The 19,956-nt window shown below is 37.9% G+C and overlaps 1 protein-coding gene across 6 annotated transcripts in view; it reads left to right on the top strand.

Annotated features, from left to right (window-relative positions):
• MSRA (methionine sulfoxide reductase A) overlaps positions 1–19,956 on the top strand; it is a 384,503-nt gene that overhangs the window by 29,849 nt on the left and 334,698 nt on the right. Inside the window, exon 1 of one of the 6 annotated variants that reach the window (XM_054499911.2) lies at positions 11,632–12,025. The exons of 4 other annotated variants lie outside the window; for them this stretch is intronic. In XM_054499911.2, coding sequence (XP_054355886.2) covers positions 12,013–12,025 — 13 coding nt within the window. In that variant the 5' untranslated portion in view covers positions 11,632–12,012. Of the gene's footprint in view, positions 1–11,631; positions 12,026–12,224; positions 12,301–19,956 lie in introns of those variants that run through there. One more of the 6 variants, XM_054499915.2, reaches the window with a different exon arrangement.

The following is a 19,956-nucleotide window of genomic DNA, read 5'->3' as shown; positions in this document are numbered from 1 at the left end:
TCAATATTGTGTTTTGGAAGTGAAATGTGCAAGGACTTGTGCAGTGTCACATCTTAAGAGGCTATTGGGTGCCATCGGGAGTCGAGGCAGGGCCTGGCGTTTCAGCGACCCTGCTGCTCCTCATGCTGGTTATGGAGTACCCTCTGACTTGTCTGTGCTTCCAAGTTCTGACTTCTGGCCTCCTGAGGATGGTGGTTTTCCTAGCTCTTCTCTTTCACAGTAGGTTTTGCATTTCTGACCTGGGCCTTAGCCTCTTTCTTTAAGGTTTGCCTTCTGGCCAGATCCCTGGACAAGGGCCCAGCTCCTGCTTTGCAGCCCTCCGCTGCCTGCAGCTAACGGCAGTGACCCCTGCCCGGCTCCACTGACTCATAGGATCTTATGCCTGGATCGTTGTAGTAGTCTTCTGGTCTCTTCTTCTTTTAGTTCATCAAACAGATCTTAACCATGTAAACCTTCCTAAATATTATTTCATGTGGGGATTGGCTCAATTTTAGCGGGTGGGTATATAAACTGGAGACAGACTACCTGGGTTTAGTCCCAACCCTGAAATTTATTACTCTATGACCTTGGGCAAGTTACATGACTTTGGTCAAGCTAGTTAAGGTCTCTGTGCCTTAATTTCCTAGGGTGAAAAATGGGGTTGATGATAACCTGATGAGGTAGGTATTATTATTATGAAGATTAAGTGACACAAAAGGAGAAGCGTTTAGAACAGTGTGTGGCTATAGTAAGTGCTAAATAAAATTAGTTATTACATTTATTGCCCTATCCTTTTAGAATTTACTGTTTTAGAATTTTAGAATGTTTTTAATCTTCAATACTCGCTATCCTCTTTTTTAATAGAAATAGGTCTCGAGTTTAGAGGTAGCTATAGGCTTTGTGAATTCAGTAACATTCTTTTATTTTTTAAAAAATTTATTTTTGCAAATGTTGCTGGTTCCCCTTTATATTTAATACAAAATTTCCTTTAAAAATCTAGGTTAAAAAGAAGTGAGTTTAAAACATATCAAGTAAATCATAAATAAATTGTACTATAGTTTTAAATATGGCAAAAGTCGTGAACACAGTGCTCAAATGCCTGAAGTTTGAGGAAAATCTGAGAGGGGTGCTTCAGGCCTCTGGCAGCTCTTAGCTGACCTGGGGCTCTTCGGCCCTCCTGTGGGCCTCTGTTTTAGCCAGACAGCCCACTGATCACTGCCACACCCTGAGCATTCCTGCCTTTGGGTTTGTTCTTGAGAATACCCACCCTGTTCCACGTTTCTGATTTCCACTCATCCTCATGGCCCCATTTCAGATGGACATCATCCGTAAGGCCTCCCCAGTGCCTGGCTGCAGGCCTCTCTCCTTCCTCCAAACTTTGTTGTGCTCAAGAAAGTGCCTGTTGTGTGTATTTGGCAGTCATTTCTTGCCACGTGATATCTAATAACTTCCATGGATCTGTCCTGTTTCTGCAACTGGAAGAAGATGAACGGAAGCTCTTTTAGGTGGGGACAGTGTCTTAGTCATCTCAATAGCCCCTTGAAGGCCTGATACAGTAAGTACTTTGGATGTTTTCTACATTAATATTTTCTGTTATGTGTCCATACTGAGGTATCATTTATGTACCACAAAATTCACCTCTTCTAAAGTAGTGGAGTTTGCTTTTTAACAAGTTTGTACAGTTGTGAAACCATCAATGCTGTCCAGTTTTAGAACACTGTCGTCACCCCCAAAAGTTCTCTCCTGCCTCTTTGCAGTCAGTCTGCTCACCTGCCTCCAGCTAACAATTGATCTGCTTTCGGTTTCCATAGTTATCTTTTTAAAGATAAATTTCATAGAAAAGGAATCATCCAACATGTAGTCTTTTCTGTCCGGACTTTTCCAGCTAGCATAATGTTCCTGTGGTTCTTCCATGTTGTTGCACTTACTAATAATTGTTTCATTTTATTCCTTAGTGGCAACAGATAGACCTTGCTGCTGGGTGTTCAGGTTGTTTCCAGTTTTGAGGTATTATGAATAATTCTTCTATGAATGTACAGGACTTTTTGTGAACACATGTCTTCATTTCTCATGGTTAGATTTTGGAGTAGAAATAACTGGTTCCTATGATCAGTGTAACTTTAAGGAACTGCTAAACTGTTTACCATGTTATATTCCCAGCAGCAATGTATGAGGATTCATTTCTATACATGTTTGCCAACACTTGGTATTGTCTGTCTTTATCCTAATAGCCTTTCTAGTGGGTGATGAGGCATGCATTGAAGATGACTCTTGGGTTTTCATGTTGAGCAGTCGGATGCTGGTGCTACCATTTAATGGAAGGTTGAGAAAGGAATGAAGATTTTTGAGAAAAAATCAAGAATTCTGGTTTGGCCAAGTTGAGTTTAAGGTGCCAGTTAGCCGTTGAAGAAGCACTGTTAAGTAGGAAGTTGGATATATGAGGGCACCTATGTTAATTCCAGCTTTGTGAATTCATTAAATAATGAAACCTGGGATGGTTGCTTTAAATTTTTGTACCCTAGATATGAATCTGATGGTCTGGACAAGTCACATAATTACAGATGTCAGTTTCCTCATCCATAAAGTAATACCTATTTTCCTCCAAAGCTTAGATGAGGAGTGAATGAGTTAAAGAGTGCAAAGTGCTTCTTATTGTGGCGGTTGATATTAATACATGATTTCACCTTTCATTTATTTCATTTTTATGTTCATTGTGGCTTCTAACCTTATATTTCGCACATAGCAGGTACTCAGTAAATACTTAATAAATCAATGAATGCAAGTAGTGACTGTTTATATACTTGTGGAGAAGGAAGGAGGGGAGGGAAAGGAGAGGAGAGGTGAAGAGAGGTGGGCCGAGGAGAGAGGGAGGGAAGGGGAGGGAGAGAGAGAAAGAATGGATATAATTTGGATTGGCCTTAGGAAGGAGGGCCCTCAGAATTCCACACTAGAGCTTTGTGGAAAGGAAGTTTATCTTCTATGACACCAGGGAGGCAACATGGAAGACACGATTTTGGGAGATGTTTCCATAATAAGAATTGTCACGTGTAAAGCATGGTTGTGTTTGCAAAGTGTCTTATCTTCCTACTAGACTTTAAATATCTTGAGGGTTGGAGCCTTTCTGATGTGCCTCTGTATTTCCCAGAGCCTTGCTAATTTCTGCACACTATAAATACAACAAATACCTATAAAATGAATATGTTTTTAAAACTCCTTTCTTTAAGTGAAATGACATGTATTTGGTTGGTTGGTGGATGACTCATGAACAGGTTGTTTCTTTCCTGTGTCCCTGGGAGAGCGTGTCTGTGCTTCTACCACAGCTCATGCATGGCATGTATTTATAATGATTTGTTTGCGTGTCTGTCTGTCTGTCCTGAGCTCCATGATGGCAGGGGCTCCATATCCCTTGGCTCATGCCTGGCAAGTAGTGGTTGTTCAGAGAGTGCTGGAGAGAATTGTTCGAGTGAATGGATGTGTCTAACACTTAACGAATAGTGGGGAAAGGAGACCAGATCTGTGCTCTTTGGGGTTTCAGATTGTAGTTCTAAGGATCTAAATTTACAGAGGGAAAGAAAGTAGGGAAATGGTCCATAACTCAGTTGTCTTCCATTTTCTGTCCCGTGGGCTAGGTAGGTCTGTTCTTGATATGGTTGGGAGAGTGGCTGCCTGTCTCAGTCTTCAATCTCAGATGACAATATTAGCTCACATTGTAAATATTCTGAGAGTGCCATACCCTCGAGGTTTCTTGTTAGGTTATTTCATTAGGGAGTGTTTTCTGAGATTGGCTTAAAGTAAAGGATTTTAAACTTTTTCTAAGAGAGACATTTTTAATTTATTTTAATTTTCATGGGTTCTGCGAATGCAGTAGACTTTTTGGCAAAATCTCAGGTAAACCTCATACATATAAATCACAGAAATGGAAGAATTAGGTAGGTGCAAAAGTAATTGTGGTTTTTGCCATTACTTTTAATGGCAAATACTTCAGTTAATGCAGGGGTGATCTAGGACCTCACCTGCTTATCATTTCTTTGTCCTTTGTCAAAGCCCTGAAGCATCTGGGGGGACTTTAGGGCTCCCTGGAAGGAAGTTTGAAAAAACCCAGGTATAGAGGAAGTCTGTTCATTTTGACTTCCTGTTTCTTCTGCCACTCTCAAGAGACTTCTGTTAAGTCTGTAGAAACACTTCCCCGTGCTACCCTCTGTAACCACCAACTACGGGAACCCTAGTTCACTGTTGGTGGAAATGTATTTTGGTATAGCCATTATGGAAAACAGGATGAAAGTTCCTAAAGAAGTTAAAAATAGAACTTCCATATGACCCAGTAATTCCTCTTCTGGGAATATACCTAAAGGAGATGAAATCATTACCTTGTAAAGATGTCTGCACTCCAATGTATGCTGCAGCATTATTGACAATAGCCAAGATGTGGAAACAAATGTCTATCAAGGGAGGAATTGGCCAGGCATGGTGGCTCACACCTGTAATCCCAGCACTTCGGGAGGCTGAAGTGGGCGGATCATTTGGGGTCAGGAGTTCAAGACCAGCCCAGCCAACATGGTGAAACCCCATCTCTACTAAACATACAAAAATTAGCTGAGTGTGGTGGCTGCACGCTTGCAGTCCCAGCTACTCTGGAGGCTGGGGCAGGAGAATCGTTTGAACCCAGGAGGATGAGGTTGCAGTGAGCTGAGATCATACCACTGTGCTCCAGCCTGGGCACCAGAGTGAGACTTCATCTCAGAAAAAAAAAAAAAACAAACAATCTATCAAGGGAGGAATAAGGACCATGTAATATATGTATACAATGGAATATTAGCCTTAAGAAAGAAGGTCTTGCCATTTGCCACAACACAGACGGACCTAAAGGACGTTATGCTAAGTGAAATGAGCAGACACAGACAAATATTACATAATCTCACTTATATGAAATATTTTTAAAAAGATCTCAAATATTAATACACACATAGAGAATAAAGCAGTGGTTTCCATGGGTTGCAGGTAGGGAGAGGAATTGGGGAGATGTAGATCAAAGGATTAAAAAAACCAGATATGTTGGACAAATGAGAGATCTAATGTACATCATGACTAAAGTTAATAAAATTGTATTGTATTAGGGATTTTTGTTAAATAAGTAAATTTTAGCTGCTTTTGTCACACACACACATACACACACACAGTAACTCTGAGATGATGGATATGTTAGTCTACTTCACTGTAGTAACTATTTTACCGTCTATATGTATCCCATAACATGACGTTGTAAAACTCAAAAATACACAGTAAATTTTATTTTTTTAAAAAGAACAAAACTTTAAAAGAACAAAAGAACAAACCTAACAATTGCCTCCTTTTATATTTCCCTTTTTGTGTTCATTTTCACCTCCTCTTTGAGCTTGAATCAAAAGGTTTTGAGGCCACCAGTAAATCAGGTAAACAGTAAAAACTGGAGGGAAAATGCCTCATATTAGTGAATTTGCCATTGCACATTCCCATAGTCAGTGTCTGATGTGGGTATAGAAAGCAGCATCCTGTCCAAGGACATGGCTAGGAGGGGAAACCACAGCGGGTAGAAGAGAGGTAGGTGTTTCTTAGTTCATTTTGTGTTGCTATAAAGGAATACTTGAGGCTGGATAATTTATACAGAAAAGAGGTCTTTTTCCTTCACAGTTCTGCAGGCTGTATAAGAAATATGGCACTAGCATCTGCTGGCCTCCTGTGATTACCTTTGTGCTGCATCAAAACTTGGTGGAGAAGGTCAAAGGAGAAGCGAGCACCTGCGAAGAAGGACCAAACCCAAGGGACATCCTGGCTTTCTAACAACCCACTCTCAGGGAACGAATCTATTCGTTTAGAAACAGTCTCGTTTCATGAGAGTGAGCGCTCACTTGATCCCTTGAGAATGGCACCAATCTGTTCACATGGGATATGTCCCCATGACCCAAACACCTCCCACGAGGCACCACCTCCCAACACCATCACACTGGGTGTCAAATTTCAACATGAGACTTGGTGGGGACAAGCAAACCACATCCAAACCACAGCAGCATGAAAGGGGATGAGTCAGATCTTGGGTTACTATTGAAAAGGGCTGTGTGTGCCTGCTGGGATTCCTAGTGCACATGGAGAGTGAAGTGAGTCCTGGGAAGCAGAGACTTAATGCAGAGGGGGCTGGCTGTTAAAATTTTGAATTCCCTAGGGCCTGGCAGTGTGAGTTGGAAGACAAAAATGACTGGGTGCCTCTGGGAGGGCCTAGCAGTCCAGGCGAGCAGAAGCTCTCAGAGCCAGAACCAACAGAGCTGGCAGAAGGGAGCGATGTTTGGATGGAACCAGGAATGCTGGAGTTGGCTGGGATGGAACCAAGAAGTCAAAACAGAGTAAGGCACTAGAATTAGCTGGGCAGAGTCCTGAAGCAGATTCAGGTGGATAAGGGTTTAGCTAATGTATAGTATTGCCTCTGTGTAAGAGGCTATAAAGGATTTTTGTGAGTTTATCTTGGGTTGTAACACCCATAAATACTTGAGAGATGGACTGCAACTTTTAAAAAGTTGATGTAATTCACATGCCATAAAACTTGTCATTTTATTATGTACAATCCAGTGGTTTTTCGTACATTCACTTTGTTGTGCAGACATCACCATTAAACCGTGAAAATTTTGGTTCATTCCAAAAGGAAACCCCATAGTCATTGGCAGTCACTTCCAATTCTTCCCTCTGCCCAGGTCCCAGCAACCAATAAGCTATGTTCTGTGTCGATGGATTTGCTTCTTCTGAACCTTTCATGTATATAGAATCATACAATATGCGGACTTCTGTGTCTGGCTTTTTCATTTAGCATACTTTTTTCAAAGGCCCATCCATGCCGTAGCATGCGTCAGTGCTTCCTTCCTTTGTAAATGCGTCAGTGCTTCCATCCTTTGTATTGCTGAGTAATATTCCAATGTATAGCCCGGCAACATTGTATCAGTTCATCAGCTGCTGAACATGGGGATTGTTTGCATTTTGGATTATTATGAACAATGATTCTGTGGGCATTTGTGTGTGCATTTTTGTCAAATCCTTTTCTGTGTAGAGATGATCATGTGGGTTCTGTACATGGTTCTATTAATATGGTATTTTACATTGATTGAGTTTTATATGTTGGACCGGTCTTGTATTCCTAGGATAAATCCGACTTGGTCGTAGCTTATAATCCTTTTTATATTTTGCTGTGTTCAGTCTGCTAGTATTTTGTTCAGAATTATTTCATCTATGTTCATAAGGGATATTGGTCTGTAGTGCTTTAAATTTTTACTTATGTTCATTATTCACTTTTAAAAACTGACAAAAATTGTATATATGGTGTACAACATATTTTGAAATATGTATACATTGTAGAAAAGCTAAATCAAGCTAATTATGTGCATTGCCTCACATATTATTTTTTGCGATGTCACATATTGCAGAATCTAATTTTTAAAGGCCAAATAGTATTCCGTTTGCCATATATGTTTTCTTCATTTATCTGTTGATGGACACTTATGCTGATTTCCTGTCTTGGCTATTATGAATAATGCTGCAGTGAACATGGGAGTACACATTGTCTTCAGTATACTGATTTCATTTTCTTTGGATATATACTCAGAAGTGAGATTGCTGCATCATATGGTAGTTCTGTTTTTTTTGAGATGGAATTTTGCTCTTATCACCCAGGCTGGAGTGCAATGGTGCGATCTTGGCTCATTGCAACTTCTGCCTCCCGGGTTCAAGTGATTCTCCTGCCTCAGCCTCCCAAGTAGCTGGGATTAAAGATGTGTGCCACCACACCCGGCTAATTTTTGTAGTTTTAGTAGAGATGGGATTTTGCCATGTTGGCCAGGCTGGTCTCAAACTCTTGTCCTCAGGCAGTCTGCTTGGCTCGGCCTCCCAGAGTGTTGGGATTACAGATGTGAGCCACTGTGTCCGGCCGGTAGTTCTATTTTTAATTTTTGAGGAACCTCCATACTGTTTTCCATAATGGCTGTATTAATTCATATTCCTTTCAATGGTGTAGATGGTTCCCTTTTCTCCACGTTCTTGCCAATACTTGTTGATCTTTTTCATAATAGCCATTCTAACAGGTGTGAGGTAAAGGGTCTGTAGTACTCTTGCAGTGTCTTTGCTGATATTCTGTGTTTTCCTGTTCTTTATTTCATTTATTTCCACTCTAGTCTTTATTATTTCTTCATTATTTAGGAGTGTTATTTAATTTCCATATATTTGTGATTTTTCCTTCCTTTTATTGGTACGTATTGAGTTCTACTTTTATTCCATTGTGGTTGGAAAACACACTTTGACTTAATCATTTTAAATTTATTGAGGTTCATTTTATAGCCTAACATATTGTCTGCTGGAGGACGTTCCATGTATTCTTAAGAATGTACATTCTGGCCAGGCGTGGTGGCTCACGCCTGTAATCCCAGCACTTTGGGAGGCCGAGGTGGGCAGATCACGAGGTCAAGAGATCAAGACCATCCTGGCCAACATGTGTGAAACCCCACCTTTACTAAAAATATAAAAATTAGCTGGGCATGGTGGCGCGCGCCTTTAGTCCCAGCTACTTGGGAGGCTGAGGCAGGAGAATTGCTTGAATCCAGGGAGTCGAGGTTGCAGTGAGCTGAGATTGTGCCTGGTGATGAAGTGAGATTCTGTCTCAAAAAAAAAAAAAAAATTCTGCTCTTGTTGGGTAGATTGTTCGGTAGATTTCTGTTGGTACTAGTTGATTTATAGTGTTGGTCAAGTTTTCTATTTCCTTGCTGATCTTTTGTCTAGTTGTTCTAACAGTTGTGGAATGAAAGGTATTGAATTACCCATTTTTCCCTTCAATTATTTTAGATTTTGCTTTGTATATTTTGGGGCTCTGTTCTTATGTATGTTTATATTGGTTGTCTCTTCTTGATGAATTAACCCTGTTAGCATTATAAGATGTCCTTCTTTATCTCTAGTAGCAAGCGTTTTCTTAAAGTCTGTTTTGCCTGTTAGTATAACCATTCCAGCTCTCGTGGGGTTTCTTTTTGCATGGTATATATATTTTTCATAGTTTCACTTTCAACCTTTTTGTGTCTTTGAGTATAAAGTGTGTCTTTTGTAGACAGCGTATAGTTGAATTTTGTTTTAAAATTTTAATCCATTCTGCCAATCTATGTCTTTTAATTGTAGTGTTTAATTCATTTAAGTTTAATGCAGTTACTGATGAGATAGGATTTATTTATGCTATTTGGCTATATTCTACGTATCTTTGTCTTTTTTGTTCTTCTGTTACTGCCTTATTTTATGTTAAATATTTTTTCAAGTAACATTTTAATTTCCTTGCCATTTATTTTCCTCTATGTTTTTGAGTTATTTGCTTAGTGGTTGCCCTGGGGATTACAGTTAACATCTTAATTTATAACAATCTAATTCAGATTAATACCAACGTAATAATATACAAAAACTTTGCTCCTATATAGCTCTGTTCTATTCCTTGTTTACTCTTATTGTCACATATTACCTCTTTATAGATTGTGTGCTTTTCAACATAGGTTTATAACAACAGTTCTATGCTTTTGTCATTTAAATCAGATAGAAAAAAGAGTACATTTATCCCATTTTAAATATTTTAGAAATGCTTAAGAATGTTTAAAAAATTAAACTATATTACGTTTTAAAATACATTTATACTATTTGTAAAATATTCACTTCTGCAGTTACCTTTATATTTACTCCTATATTTCTTCATTGATTTGATTTACTGTCTAGTGTCTTTTCATTTCAGCTTGGTGGAAAAGTTCCTTTATTTCTTGTAGAGCAGGTCTGCTAGTAATGAACTCTGTTTTTATTTGGAATGTCTTAATGTCTCCTTCGTTTTCAAAGAATAGTTTTGCTGACATAGAATTCTTGGTTGACAGTTATTTTCCTTTCAGCTCTGACTATGTTATCCCACTGCTTTCTGGTCTCCATGGTTTTCAATGATAAATCGGCTGTTAATCTTACTGAGGATTCCTTGCACATGATGAGTCCCTTCTCCAATGCTGCTTTCAAGATTCTCTTTAGTCTTTGGCTATTAACAGGTTCTTAGTTTTGAATTACAAATTCACTGTTAGTCTGCCCACATTTCATCATCCCTATTTGAAGGGACAGCATGGGACACTTTTGTCAGCGCTTTAATTCAACACTTGTGATATCTCTGTAGCATTTTGTTGATCTATCAGCTTTATGGTTTAGTAATATGTGGTTTTGTCTTTCACTGTCATATTACTTAATAGAACTTCAGAGTGATATTTATGTGATCCGTTCCCATAACTTATTCACTTAATAGATTTGTTGAACACCTGTATATGGAAGGCTGTGTGCAAGACTTTCAGTTTTCTTAGATAAATGACACATGATCCTAATTGTGAAGATGACACATTTGATTGGCAGAGCACACAAACTTAACTAATTACTATTCAATTAGGATGAAGGTATACTATGTGCATAAATGTAGTAGTTTGGAAGCAAGGAGTAGGAAGTCACTGATTTTCATATGTGGTAAATGAGCAAACTGAGGAGATTAGATAGATTAGCAATTTGAGACCTGGAGTTATTTAAATTAGAAAGTGACAGAATCAAGGACTAGAAGTCACCCTTCTGGGTTCTTTCTATGAAATGATGATTCTAGAATGTGGCTCTTTTCTATGTTCAAGCATCATAGGTAAAAATGATTTCTTAAGCCAGGTAAGTGTGTGAAGCACAGACTGGCTATTTTGCTTCAAAAGGTGTTTATGGTAAAAATCAAAGCAAACAGTATTTATTTATGCTTATTATATTGTATTAATATGAATTAAGTAAACAAGTGACTATGTTGGAACTTGAGATGTCAAAATATGAAAAGATACTTGCTCTTATTAAATTTACCTTAGTTGTTTTATTTTCCTTTTTATTGTTATCTGTTTTATCAAAAGAACTCTTCTCCCCCATACATCTGTAGTGAAATTTTGAATAGGTGCAGTTTGTATTAGAGCCTCCTTAAAAATAAAGTTACAGATCAATCAAAACTATATTCATTCTCCATAGGATAAAGCATGACATTTCTGGGCATACAGTTTTAATTTTAATCTCCATGCCTCCGTTTCTATTCTCCCATGAGTCTTTGCAGCAGGACAAGGAAAAGCAAGTCTTATAAAAAGAAATACAGTATGTGGTGCTTATTAAAGTTACATACATCTTCTCACAGGAGAAATTTGATTTATTGCAGGTTGTGCATATGTCGCATATGGACATTTCTAGGGAACAGATTCCTTATTGCTGAGCAGTGAATGGCTTCTAGTACTCCATTATTGCTCCGGGAACATGTTAGTAATAATTATGAAAGGTAGGATACCATGAAATCTGTAAGGTGATTTGGCAGAAGTCGATGCTGTTGGTGCCAGGATTTGGGTACCGTACCACGGTTTCCTGTTTTCAAATGTATTAATTGATCCGCAAAGGACATCTTTTGGAGACAAGAATTCAGACAGACTGGCACAGCCTGGACCTCCGCCAAGACTGCTCGGAAGGTTGCCATACTGGGAGCAAAAGAGTGAGAGAGAGAGAAAGAGGGAGAGAGAGAGGCAGAGGGAGAGCTGAGGAAAGAAAAAAAGGCAAGACTTGGCACAGCTCAGTCAAATCAGCTTCTTTTGTCTGCTTTCTCGGCTTGAGCTTCAGGAAAGAAAACCGTCCTGGGGTACAGAAAAACTCAGAACTTTTTGGTTTTCAAACTTAGAAGGCTTTTTAAGTCTCTTGGGCTATTTGAAAGTGTTGGTACATACAATGACGTTTAGTCACCAGTATTAAGGGAAATAAAAGCCTTTTTCAAAACGAAGCTTCCACAGTGTCCATGCATTTGGGAAATACTATATTTGATTTTTTGCATGTATGATTATACCATGAGAGACAGGATTAATATAGAAGATGGCAAGGCAAATTTCTAATTAGAGGGAATATTAATTTTCTACAAAATAAAGTTTGTTCATCAATACAAACCTGCTTTCAAATCAAATCAGAAAGACATCCTTCGGAATGTGTTCAGAACGTAAGTTTTTAGATTTTATTTTATTTTATTTTTAGACATTTATAGACATTAACTTTTCAAGGAGCCTTTCTAAGATTTTGTGCAGCCCAGCCAGGAAGTCAGAGTAAAAGTTGTTTTATCCATGTGTTTAAGAAAACGTTTTCTTAAAGCAACAGCTTTTATTTCTGCTGCTTCATGCTGTCCTAAACTACATCCCCCAGCAATTAGTGACAACACTGAAGACCAGAAAGGCAAGCTGAAGACACCAGACTTCGCTTGAAGGGCAAACAAGAAATGTGAGCTTGGTCATTATTTTTTCTGTGTGTCTTTGCTCTGAACCATTTTTGGGAGGTGGGTGAGGAGGTGTCTATGTCTAAGAGATGTATGCGATTAGTGAATTCTCATTGTGAGGAGGAAATGATGAAAGGTGATTTTTATGATGTTGGCAGAAATGGCTGGGAATGGTAGAGAATAGAATTTAAATCTTTTGGAGAAGTAGTGGTGAGCTGTGTTTGCAATACTTGGAGAAAAATTCCTTATTTTTGGTTGATTAGATTTTATAATTAAACGATTACTGTAGCCTGGCTCTCTCAAAATGTTTTAAGTAGAAGGAAAATTTAGAAAGTTTACCGATTTTCTTTTTAATACTACCTGGTGTTTTACTTAGATATATACTTTATATCTGATTTCTGAACAATAAATCCTTCCTATTAGGCCTGATTATGATTGGATTGTGATAATTCTGTTCTTAAAAATCAGCATTATTGTAGGAGAGGTTAACTGTAAGGCATGTGTTACTGTGGACCACCCTCATTGTAAGTGTTCTGTTTTTAAAGAGGGTTTGACTTGTAGGATTAGGTTATGACTTCCTATAATCATGTATTTTCTTTTTATTTTATATGCTGAAAGAATACAGGAAAATTGTATCTATTCACATAAGTACTCATCATTTTGGGCAGTATAAAAGACTGCCCCTGGATCTGTGCTTTTGTTTTGAGTATGTAATCATTGATTTGTTAATCCTTCGACAATAAAAACCTGTCTATAGCTTTCCATTATTGAGCGCCTTAAATGATCAATTGTTTCAGATGTTTTTTTATAAAATTATAGTGACACATCAGCAATCCTGAAAATGGCATTTAATATATAAATATGATTGAAAAATATATGAAATCTAACAGAGGTGTTTGAACAGTTAAGCTTAAGTATATTCTTCAACTTTTTAATTAATCAACATTTTGATTTTCAGTAAAATGAAATCACTTAACGTTTATGTGTGTTGCCAAAATGACAACCTTTGTTTAATAAGCTCCTTTATACACTACCTCGCTGATACTCCTAAAATGGACGCCAAGACATGAAAGACATGCTGATAGGCACTGGGAAGGAAATGTTTGCCTGACTGCAGTCTTCCTTTTTGAATTGATTACAGGATCATTCATGCCTATACTAAAAACAACAATATATGAAACAAAAAGAAAGTTCAGCAAATAAGTTTAAATTAGAGCTTCATTTTAATACCGTCTTATTGCCGATTTATATTTACTTCCATTTACTTCTTAAACATTTAACATAACTTCTTGCCATTTAGGTTTGCTAAATATATAACTTATTTAATTTTTAAGTCCATTTTTTCTTGAAGTTAAAATAATTTTTGCTAGCTGATTTCTTAACTTCTTTGCAGCGAACTCAGAACAAACTTATATCCAAACTATTTCATGTCCAATTATTTTCTAACAGTGTGATCAAAAGTAGGTGAATTAAAAAACAAATATGTCAGAATATACCTTAAGAAGTAGTAAATTTTTTGATACTGGTAAAACTACATTTTATAGTGTGTATTAAACTTAAAATTTGATAAATATTAGCTATTATAGTCACTGAAGTTTCTTACCAATAGATTCTCTCTGGCCTACTCATTACATAGCTTAAAATGAAAGAAAATCTCCTATACGGATGTTCCTTGTAAACCGGGTATAATGGACACGTTTTTGTGCAAGCTTTTTTTAAAAAAAGTGTAATTAAGAAGTTGCGTTGATTACATTTTTTAAAAAAGACATTTAGTTGTAACATAATGCATGCTTCTTTACTTTTACACCTTTTGTACTACAAACACATTGACATTTAGGTTATTAACTATTTCCATATTAGTATTAGTATTTCAAATCTTATTTTAAAGTATATAAATACTAGTGGTTTGATTGTAAATGAACTCTATCTCAGTTCATATTTATTGTCTTTTGAATTGTATAATATTTTGAAGTAAAATTATTAAGGCAGAAATGCATTAATATTTAACTGCTACTTGATGTCTATTATTAAATTCCATTTTGATGTATGTACCTGAACATACAAGCACATTATTCTACAAATTAATGCGAACTTCTCAGGGAGCGTTAGTCCAGTATTTTATAATTACTCGCTCATTTATTCATTTATTCAACAAATGTTTATTGAGCACTCCCTTAAATATGCTAATATTTTATTGATAAAGTTATTTTGGGTAACGGGGATGGAAGAGGGAATAGATTTAAAATAAAATTTAAATGCCTAGATAGAAAAAGGCAGTACTATAATGAGATTTATTTCAACAAAGTATGTTCACTTTTCTTGCACAATACACATATTGTAGAGTGTGATTATAAAAAATCAGGATATTAGCTGTATTACACATAGCTGTAAGAATCTTGTTTTATGACTATTTTGGTTGTTACATTTTATTGGCCAGAAAACTTGAGTTGTTCAAGTCTTCTGACAGACATGTAAAATAAGCAATTCAAATCAGGGAGGAAGAAACTGAGATTGAGCCACTGCTCACATGCTAGATCTTACATATGTCAAAGCAGGTGTAACTGAACCTTTGAAGATGTGGCTGCAACGTAAACAACAGTGGCCTGTTTATGTGGGATTTTTTTTCTTTCCTTTGTTTTCTGTTGTGAGACAAAGGAGGAAGATAAGGCCCATCCCACATCCTGAGGCCAGCGTGGCCCTTTGAAAGAAGGTTTGCTAGGGGGTGTGGTGTATTTTAAATGGACCTATCAGTTCACTTTCTATATTCTAGTGGTTCGTGTGTGTGTATGTGTGTGAGTGAGAGAGAGAGAGAGAGAGTGCATTTAACTCAGTGACCTAACTTTATTCCATGCAGTTGTTCTCTGATACAAAAAGAAGGCATAGGTTCATCTTTGAAGAGGAGATAAGTCACGTGATCCGATGAGATGTGCTTGTAGGCTGCTTTGGTGGCCCAGGCGTGAGGCAGAGCTGGTGGCCCATGGAATGGAGTTGAGAGGTGTCTCAGCCGTGGGTATACACTGCTGAGGTCATTCAGCAGTTACTCCCGGAGGACTTGCTCTGTGCCAGGCAAAAGATAGAATTGCTGCCCACGGGAATTCCTAGTGTAGTTGGGTAGAGGAGAGGATAGGAATAATTGATGAACGTAGATACCTTTTCAGGTTACCAAATACCTTCGCCTGTTATTCCATGTAATCCAAGCAGCCATGCTGGGCACAGGGACTGGTACACAATGGCCACTTAATAAGTATTCGTGGAAGAAATAAACCGAGTGGTGAACCAGAGTATTATCTTGAGTCTTATTTGACGAAGAGAGTGTTTTTTCCATCATGGATAGAAAAACAAAAAGCACTGTGCTTTCTTTATCTTGTTTCTCTGTTGCTGGTTATGGGTTTAGAGGGGTGCAGCAGAGGGCCACATTATTTGTGACCATATTAGGCTCTCTTGAGGTGGCCATTGGAGATGATATAAAAGAAGGACTTGACCGGTGTGGGGTGGCCCTGGACACCTGCTTTCTCTCTGGCCAGCCCTCCGTTGTCTTGCATTCCCTCTGTCCTCATTTTCCCAAAGGATCCCATATTGTACCTTAGGACTTGGTGGTGTGGCCTGAGCATGCAGCAGGCCAGTGGAGTGCCCAGTGAGTTTAAAGTGTTTCTTTTGAGGGCAGGACAAAGGCAGAGGGAATGGAGACAGAGAAGATGGTGAGGGCAGTTGTGCAGAGCTGAGGGCGCTGCCCAGCAAGCAGCTTCTGTCCTGTTGTAGCTGCAGCACCAGGGGCCTGTGAGGGAGCGAGGGTGAATGTGGGGTCCTGGGTTAGACTGCAATATCAGCAACCGCAGGCGTTGAGAGGGCATAATGTGTTATTGGGGGGCTGCATGAGGGGATGTAAATGGGTTGCTGAGGCCAGTTCATGTTGAACAGCGTCTTTCTGGGTCTTTCTCCAGGGAGGTTTTGAGGCCCAGGAGAGGGAGAGGCAGGGTCAGGATCATTGTGTATAGTTCTGTGTCCAAGGCAGTGAGGGGCTGGAATTTAGCCTCTGCTTTGCTGCCCAAGCACTGTGCCATGATCTGCTGCAGGAAGGTACCAAGTCCCCATTGTGCTTGTGGAGATCCTGGGGTGCATACAGGCTTGGAACTGGAATAGCAGGTATTGGGAGAAGGTCAAAGGTCTGTGGCCAGGGAGCGCAGCGTTCCAGTATCTGACCGTGGAGTCTAGGGAGCTAGGGGATGTGATCAGAAGTGTTCTAGAGAACATGGTGAAACAGGGAAGGATGAGTAAGTAGAAATTTAGATCAAGTGAAAGAAAAGGTTCTGAGAGTACTGGAGTTAGGAGTTTATTCTGAAACTCATCAGATTCTGAATAATTGTACCACCTCTGCAAAGCTCGACTTAAAAGTTTGGCCATGAGTTGTGCTTAGGTTATTTTATTTCTCCAAAAGCAAGCAGAAAGTGAAAAATGTTACCTGTGTGTGTTCTGTATTGCATGTTATCAGAGGAGATGAACATTTTCTTCTCTTACAGTTAAGAATCTCTCAGTCTTATACAATTAGAATACCCCTTATGTGTGGATCTGGAGGTTTTGTGCAAAATATTGAAGAATTAGTCCCTCTGGAGTGATGCCATTCTTTTATCCTTGTCTATCAATGTCATTTATATCTCTTTTCCTATTAGCCCTTCTAAGTTATTGTACCTCATCTGAAAAGATCAAATTGTTCTCAAAGACGCAGGAGTGTTTCACCTTAGCTGTATTCATGGGAAAGCTGCCTTTGAAACAAATACTCCTTTATCATCTTGGGTTAGAGATAATGTTCCTCAGCATCTCCCCAAACTGAGTTTGAATTTTGACTCAATTTTTTGGTTGTGGGACTTTGGCCAAGTTATGTAAACCTAATTTCTTCATTTGTGGAACAGGGATCATGGTATTTCTGTCACACGATTTTGGGAGGAGAAGTAAGGAAATACATGCAAAGCTCTTAGCATAGTGTCTGGTATGTAGTAAATACTGAATAAATGGTAGATATTATTTGTTTTTTAGAATTTTTTTTAATTTTTAGAAATTGTGATAAAATATGCATAACATGTATTTTACCATCTTAATCATTTTTAAGTGGTATCAGGTGCATTCACATTGTTATGCTGCCATTACCGTCATCAAGCCACAGAAGTCTTTTCATCTTGCAAAACCAAAATTCTGTACCCATAAACAATAACTTTCTATTCTTCCCTTCCCCAAACCCCGCAACAGATTCGTGGCAACCATGATTCTGTTTTCTGTCTCTATGAATTTGACTACTTCAGGTACCTCATATAAGTGGAATCATACAGTGTTTGTCCTTTTGTGACTGGCTTCTTTCACTTAGCATTATGTCCTCAGGATTCATACATGTTTTAGCATGTGTCAGAATTTCCTTCTTTTATAAGGCTGAATAATACTCCATTGTATGGACAGACAACATTTTCTTTCTCCATTCATCTGCCAGTGGAAACTTGGGTTGCTTCCACCTTTTGGCTATTGTGAATAATGGTGCTATGAACATGAGTGCACAGATATCTCTTTGAGCTCCTGTTTCCAATTCTTTTGGGTGTATCCCCAAAAGTGGAATTCTGGGTTGATGATTTCTTTTTTTCAGTGCAGCTTCAGTTGTACCCCCTTCTTTTGCCTTTGTGGTTTCTGATGAGAAATCTGCTGTCATTTGAGTTGTTTTGCCCTTCAGCTAAGATGTCCTTTTTCTCTCACTACTTTCAAAATCTTGCTCTGTCCTTAGTTTTCAAGGAGTGTGTTATGTTGTGCCTTTTTGTGGATTTCTCTGGGTGTATCCTGTTTGGGGATCATTCACCTTCTCGAATATGTAGGTTTATGTCTTTTGCTAAATTGGGGAAGTTTTCAGGCATTATTTCTTTGAGTACTTCCCCAGGTATACCCTGTTTCTCGTTTCCTTCCAAGACTTGGAGGAGGTGAATGTTAAAACTTTGTTATAGTTCTACCAGTGCTTGATATGGATTATTTTTTAAGTCTATTTTCTCTTTACTGTTCAGATTGGGTAATTTCTATTGTTCTTACCTTCAGATTCACCTATTCTTTCCTCTATCATCTTCATTCTGCTATTTAGCTCACCGGGTGAGTTTTAATTTCAGTTATTGTATTTTATCTGCTATGTCTTTACTGAGACTTTCTGTTTTTAAAATTTGTTTCCTGCCCATTTTTAGTTGTTTGTGGAAACATGTTTATAATGGCTACTTTCAAATCCTTGTCAGATAATTCCAACATCTGTGCCATCTCAATGTTGGCATCTCTTGACTGTCTTTTCTCATTTAAATTGAGGTTTTCCTGGTTCTTGGTATGGTAAATGATTTTGATTATATCCAGGCATGTTGGGTACTATGGTATGAGACTGGATTTTATATAAGCCTTCTGTGTTAACAAACCTTCCCCAACACTGTGCTAGCAGGGAAAAGGGGGGCACTCTCTCATTTCTGTGAGGTAGGGGAGTAGGAGGGTACCTTATTATTGCTAGGTGAGGGTGAAATTCAGGCTACCCATAGTTGATACTGTTATTTTTATTGTTAGTTTTGTACTTGGTGCAGTAACCTGGACAGTGTCTGAGCTGTGTATTCCTTAAATTTAGCTTATGTTGTTGGTGCTACTTGTGTTTGGTAACTTGTTTAATGATAGTTACATTCTCAAATTAGGGACTGAGCCTTCTTTAATCACTAGCTACCCAGAGATTAGTATGTGTTTACCAGTAGCACATTGAATAAAAGAGTATAAGAGATGACATTATAGTTTCTACTTTATTAATTTAGAAAATTTATTTTTACCCTACCTGGGTAAGAGTTCCATTTTTTTTGTTATTAACATGCAAGGTTTTATCAGACTTTTGCAACTTATTTTTAGAAGAGGTCGGTATATTAAAAATAGTCAGAAGAAACAGATTTGACTGAAGGCTTTAAAAATGTCAGTAATATTCTATTTCGTTTGTGAATTCAAACCTGTAGCTTCAGGTCAGTAACACAGATCTTAAAGATGATGCATATAACTTTGGAATAATATATTGTCATATAATGGTCATCTGTGCTGTAGCATTGACAGTGTGAGATCCCAGTTTTGCATCACTTACTAACTGGATAATCATGGGAAAATCTCCAAAACTCTAAAGGTTGACTTTTCCTACAAGTGAAGTGGCTGTTGTAATACCTATATCAAAGGGTTGTTCAGAATAGTAAATGAGATAATGTGCCTGAAAGCAATTTAGCTGGTAGATATCACAAACATGGGAGATAATTATCTAGATTAGTTACTCCAGACACATGAGGGGTGATGGATAATGTACCTAATTCTGTATGCTTTTCAGCTGTGCATTCCAGTAGACTGTGCTGTATATGTATATATTTAAAATGCTTTAAAATTGTTTAAATATGGAAGACCTTCAAACATATAGCAAAGTATTAAATAAAATAGAATGAATACACATATACCCATTATCCAGAAGTGACAAATACCATATTTATTTTCCTCAGATATTAAAAAAAATTAAGGATATAAGTAAAGCCTTATTCTCTCATTTCTGAAATTGGTATAGAACACTGTCATGCACATTTTTGTGGAATTACCGTATATACATGTAGCCATAAACAATATATTTTACATGTTTAAAAACTTAGATA

Source organism: Pongo pygmaeus, chromosome 7, assembly GCF_028885625.2.
Source record: "Pongo pygmaeus isolate AG05252 chromosome 7, NHGRI_mPonPyg2-v2.0_pri, whole genome shotgun sequence".
NCBI classification, from domain to species: domain Eukaryota; kingdom Metazoa; phylum Chordata; class Mammalia; order Primates; family Hominidae; genus Pongo; species Pongo pygmaeus.
The sequence above is the reverse complement of the archived record's forward strand: the minus strand, read 5'-3'. Positions and strand labels throughout refer to the sequence as shown.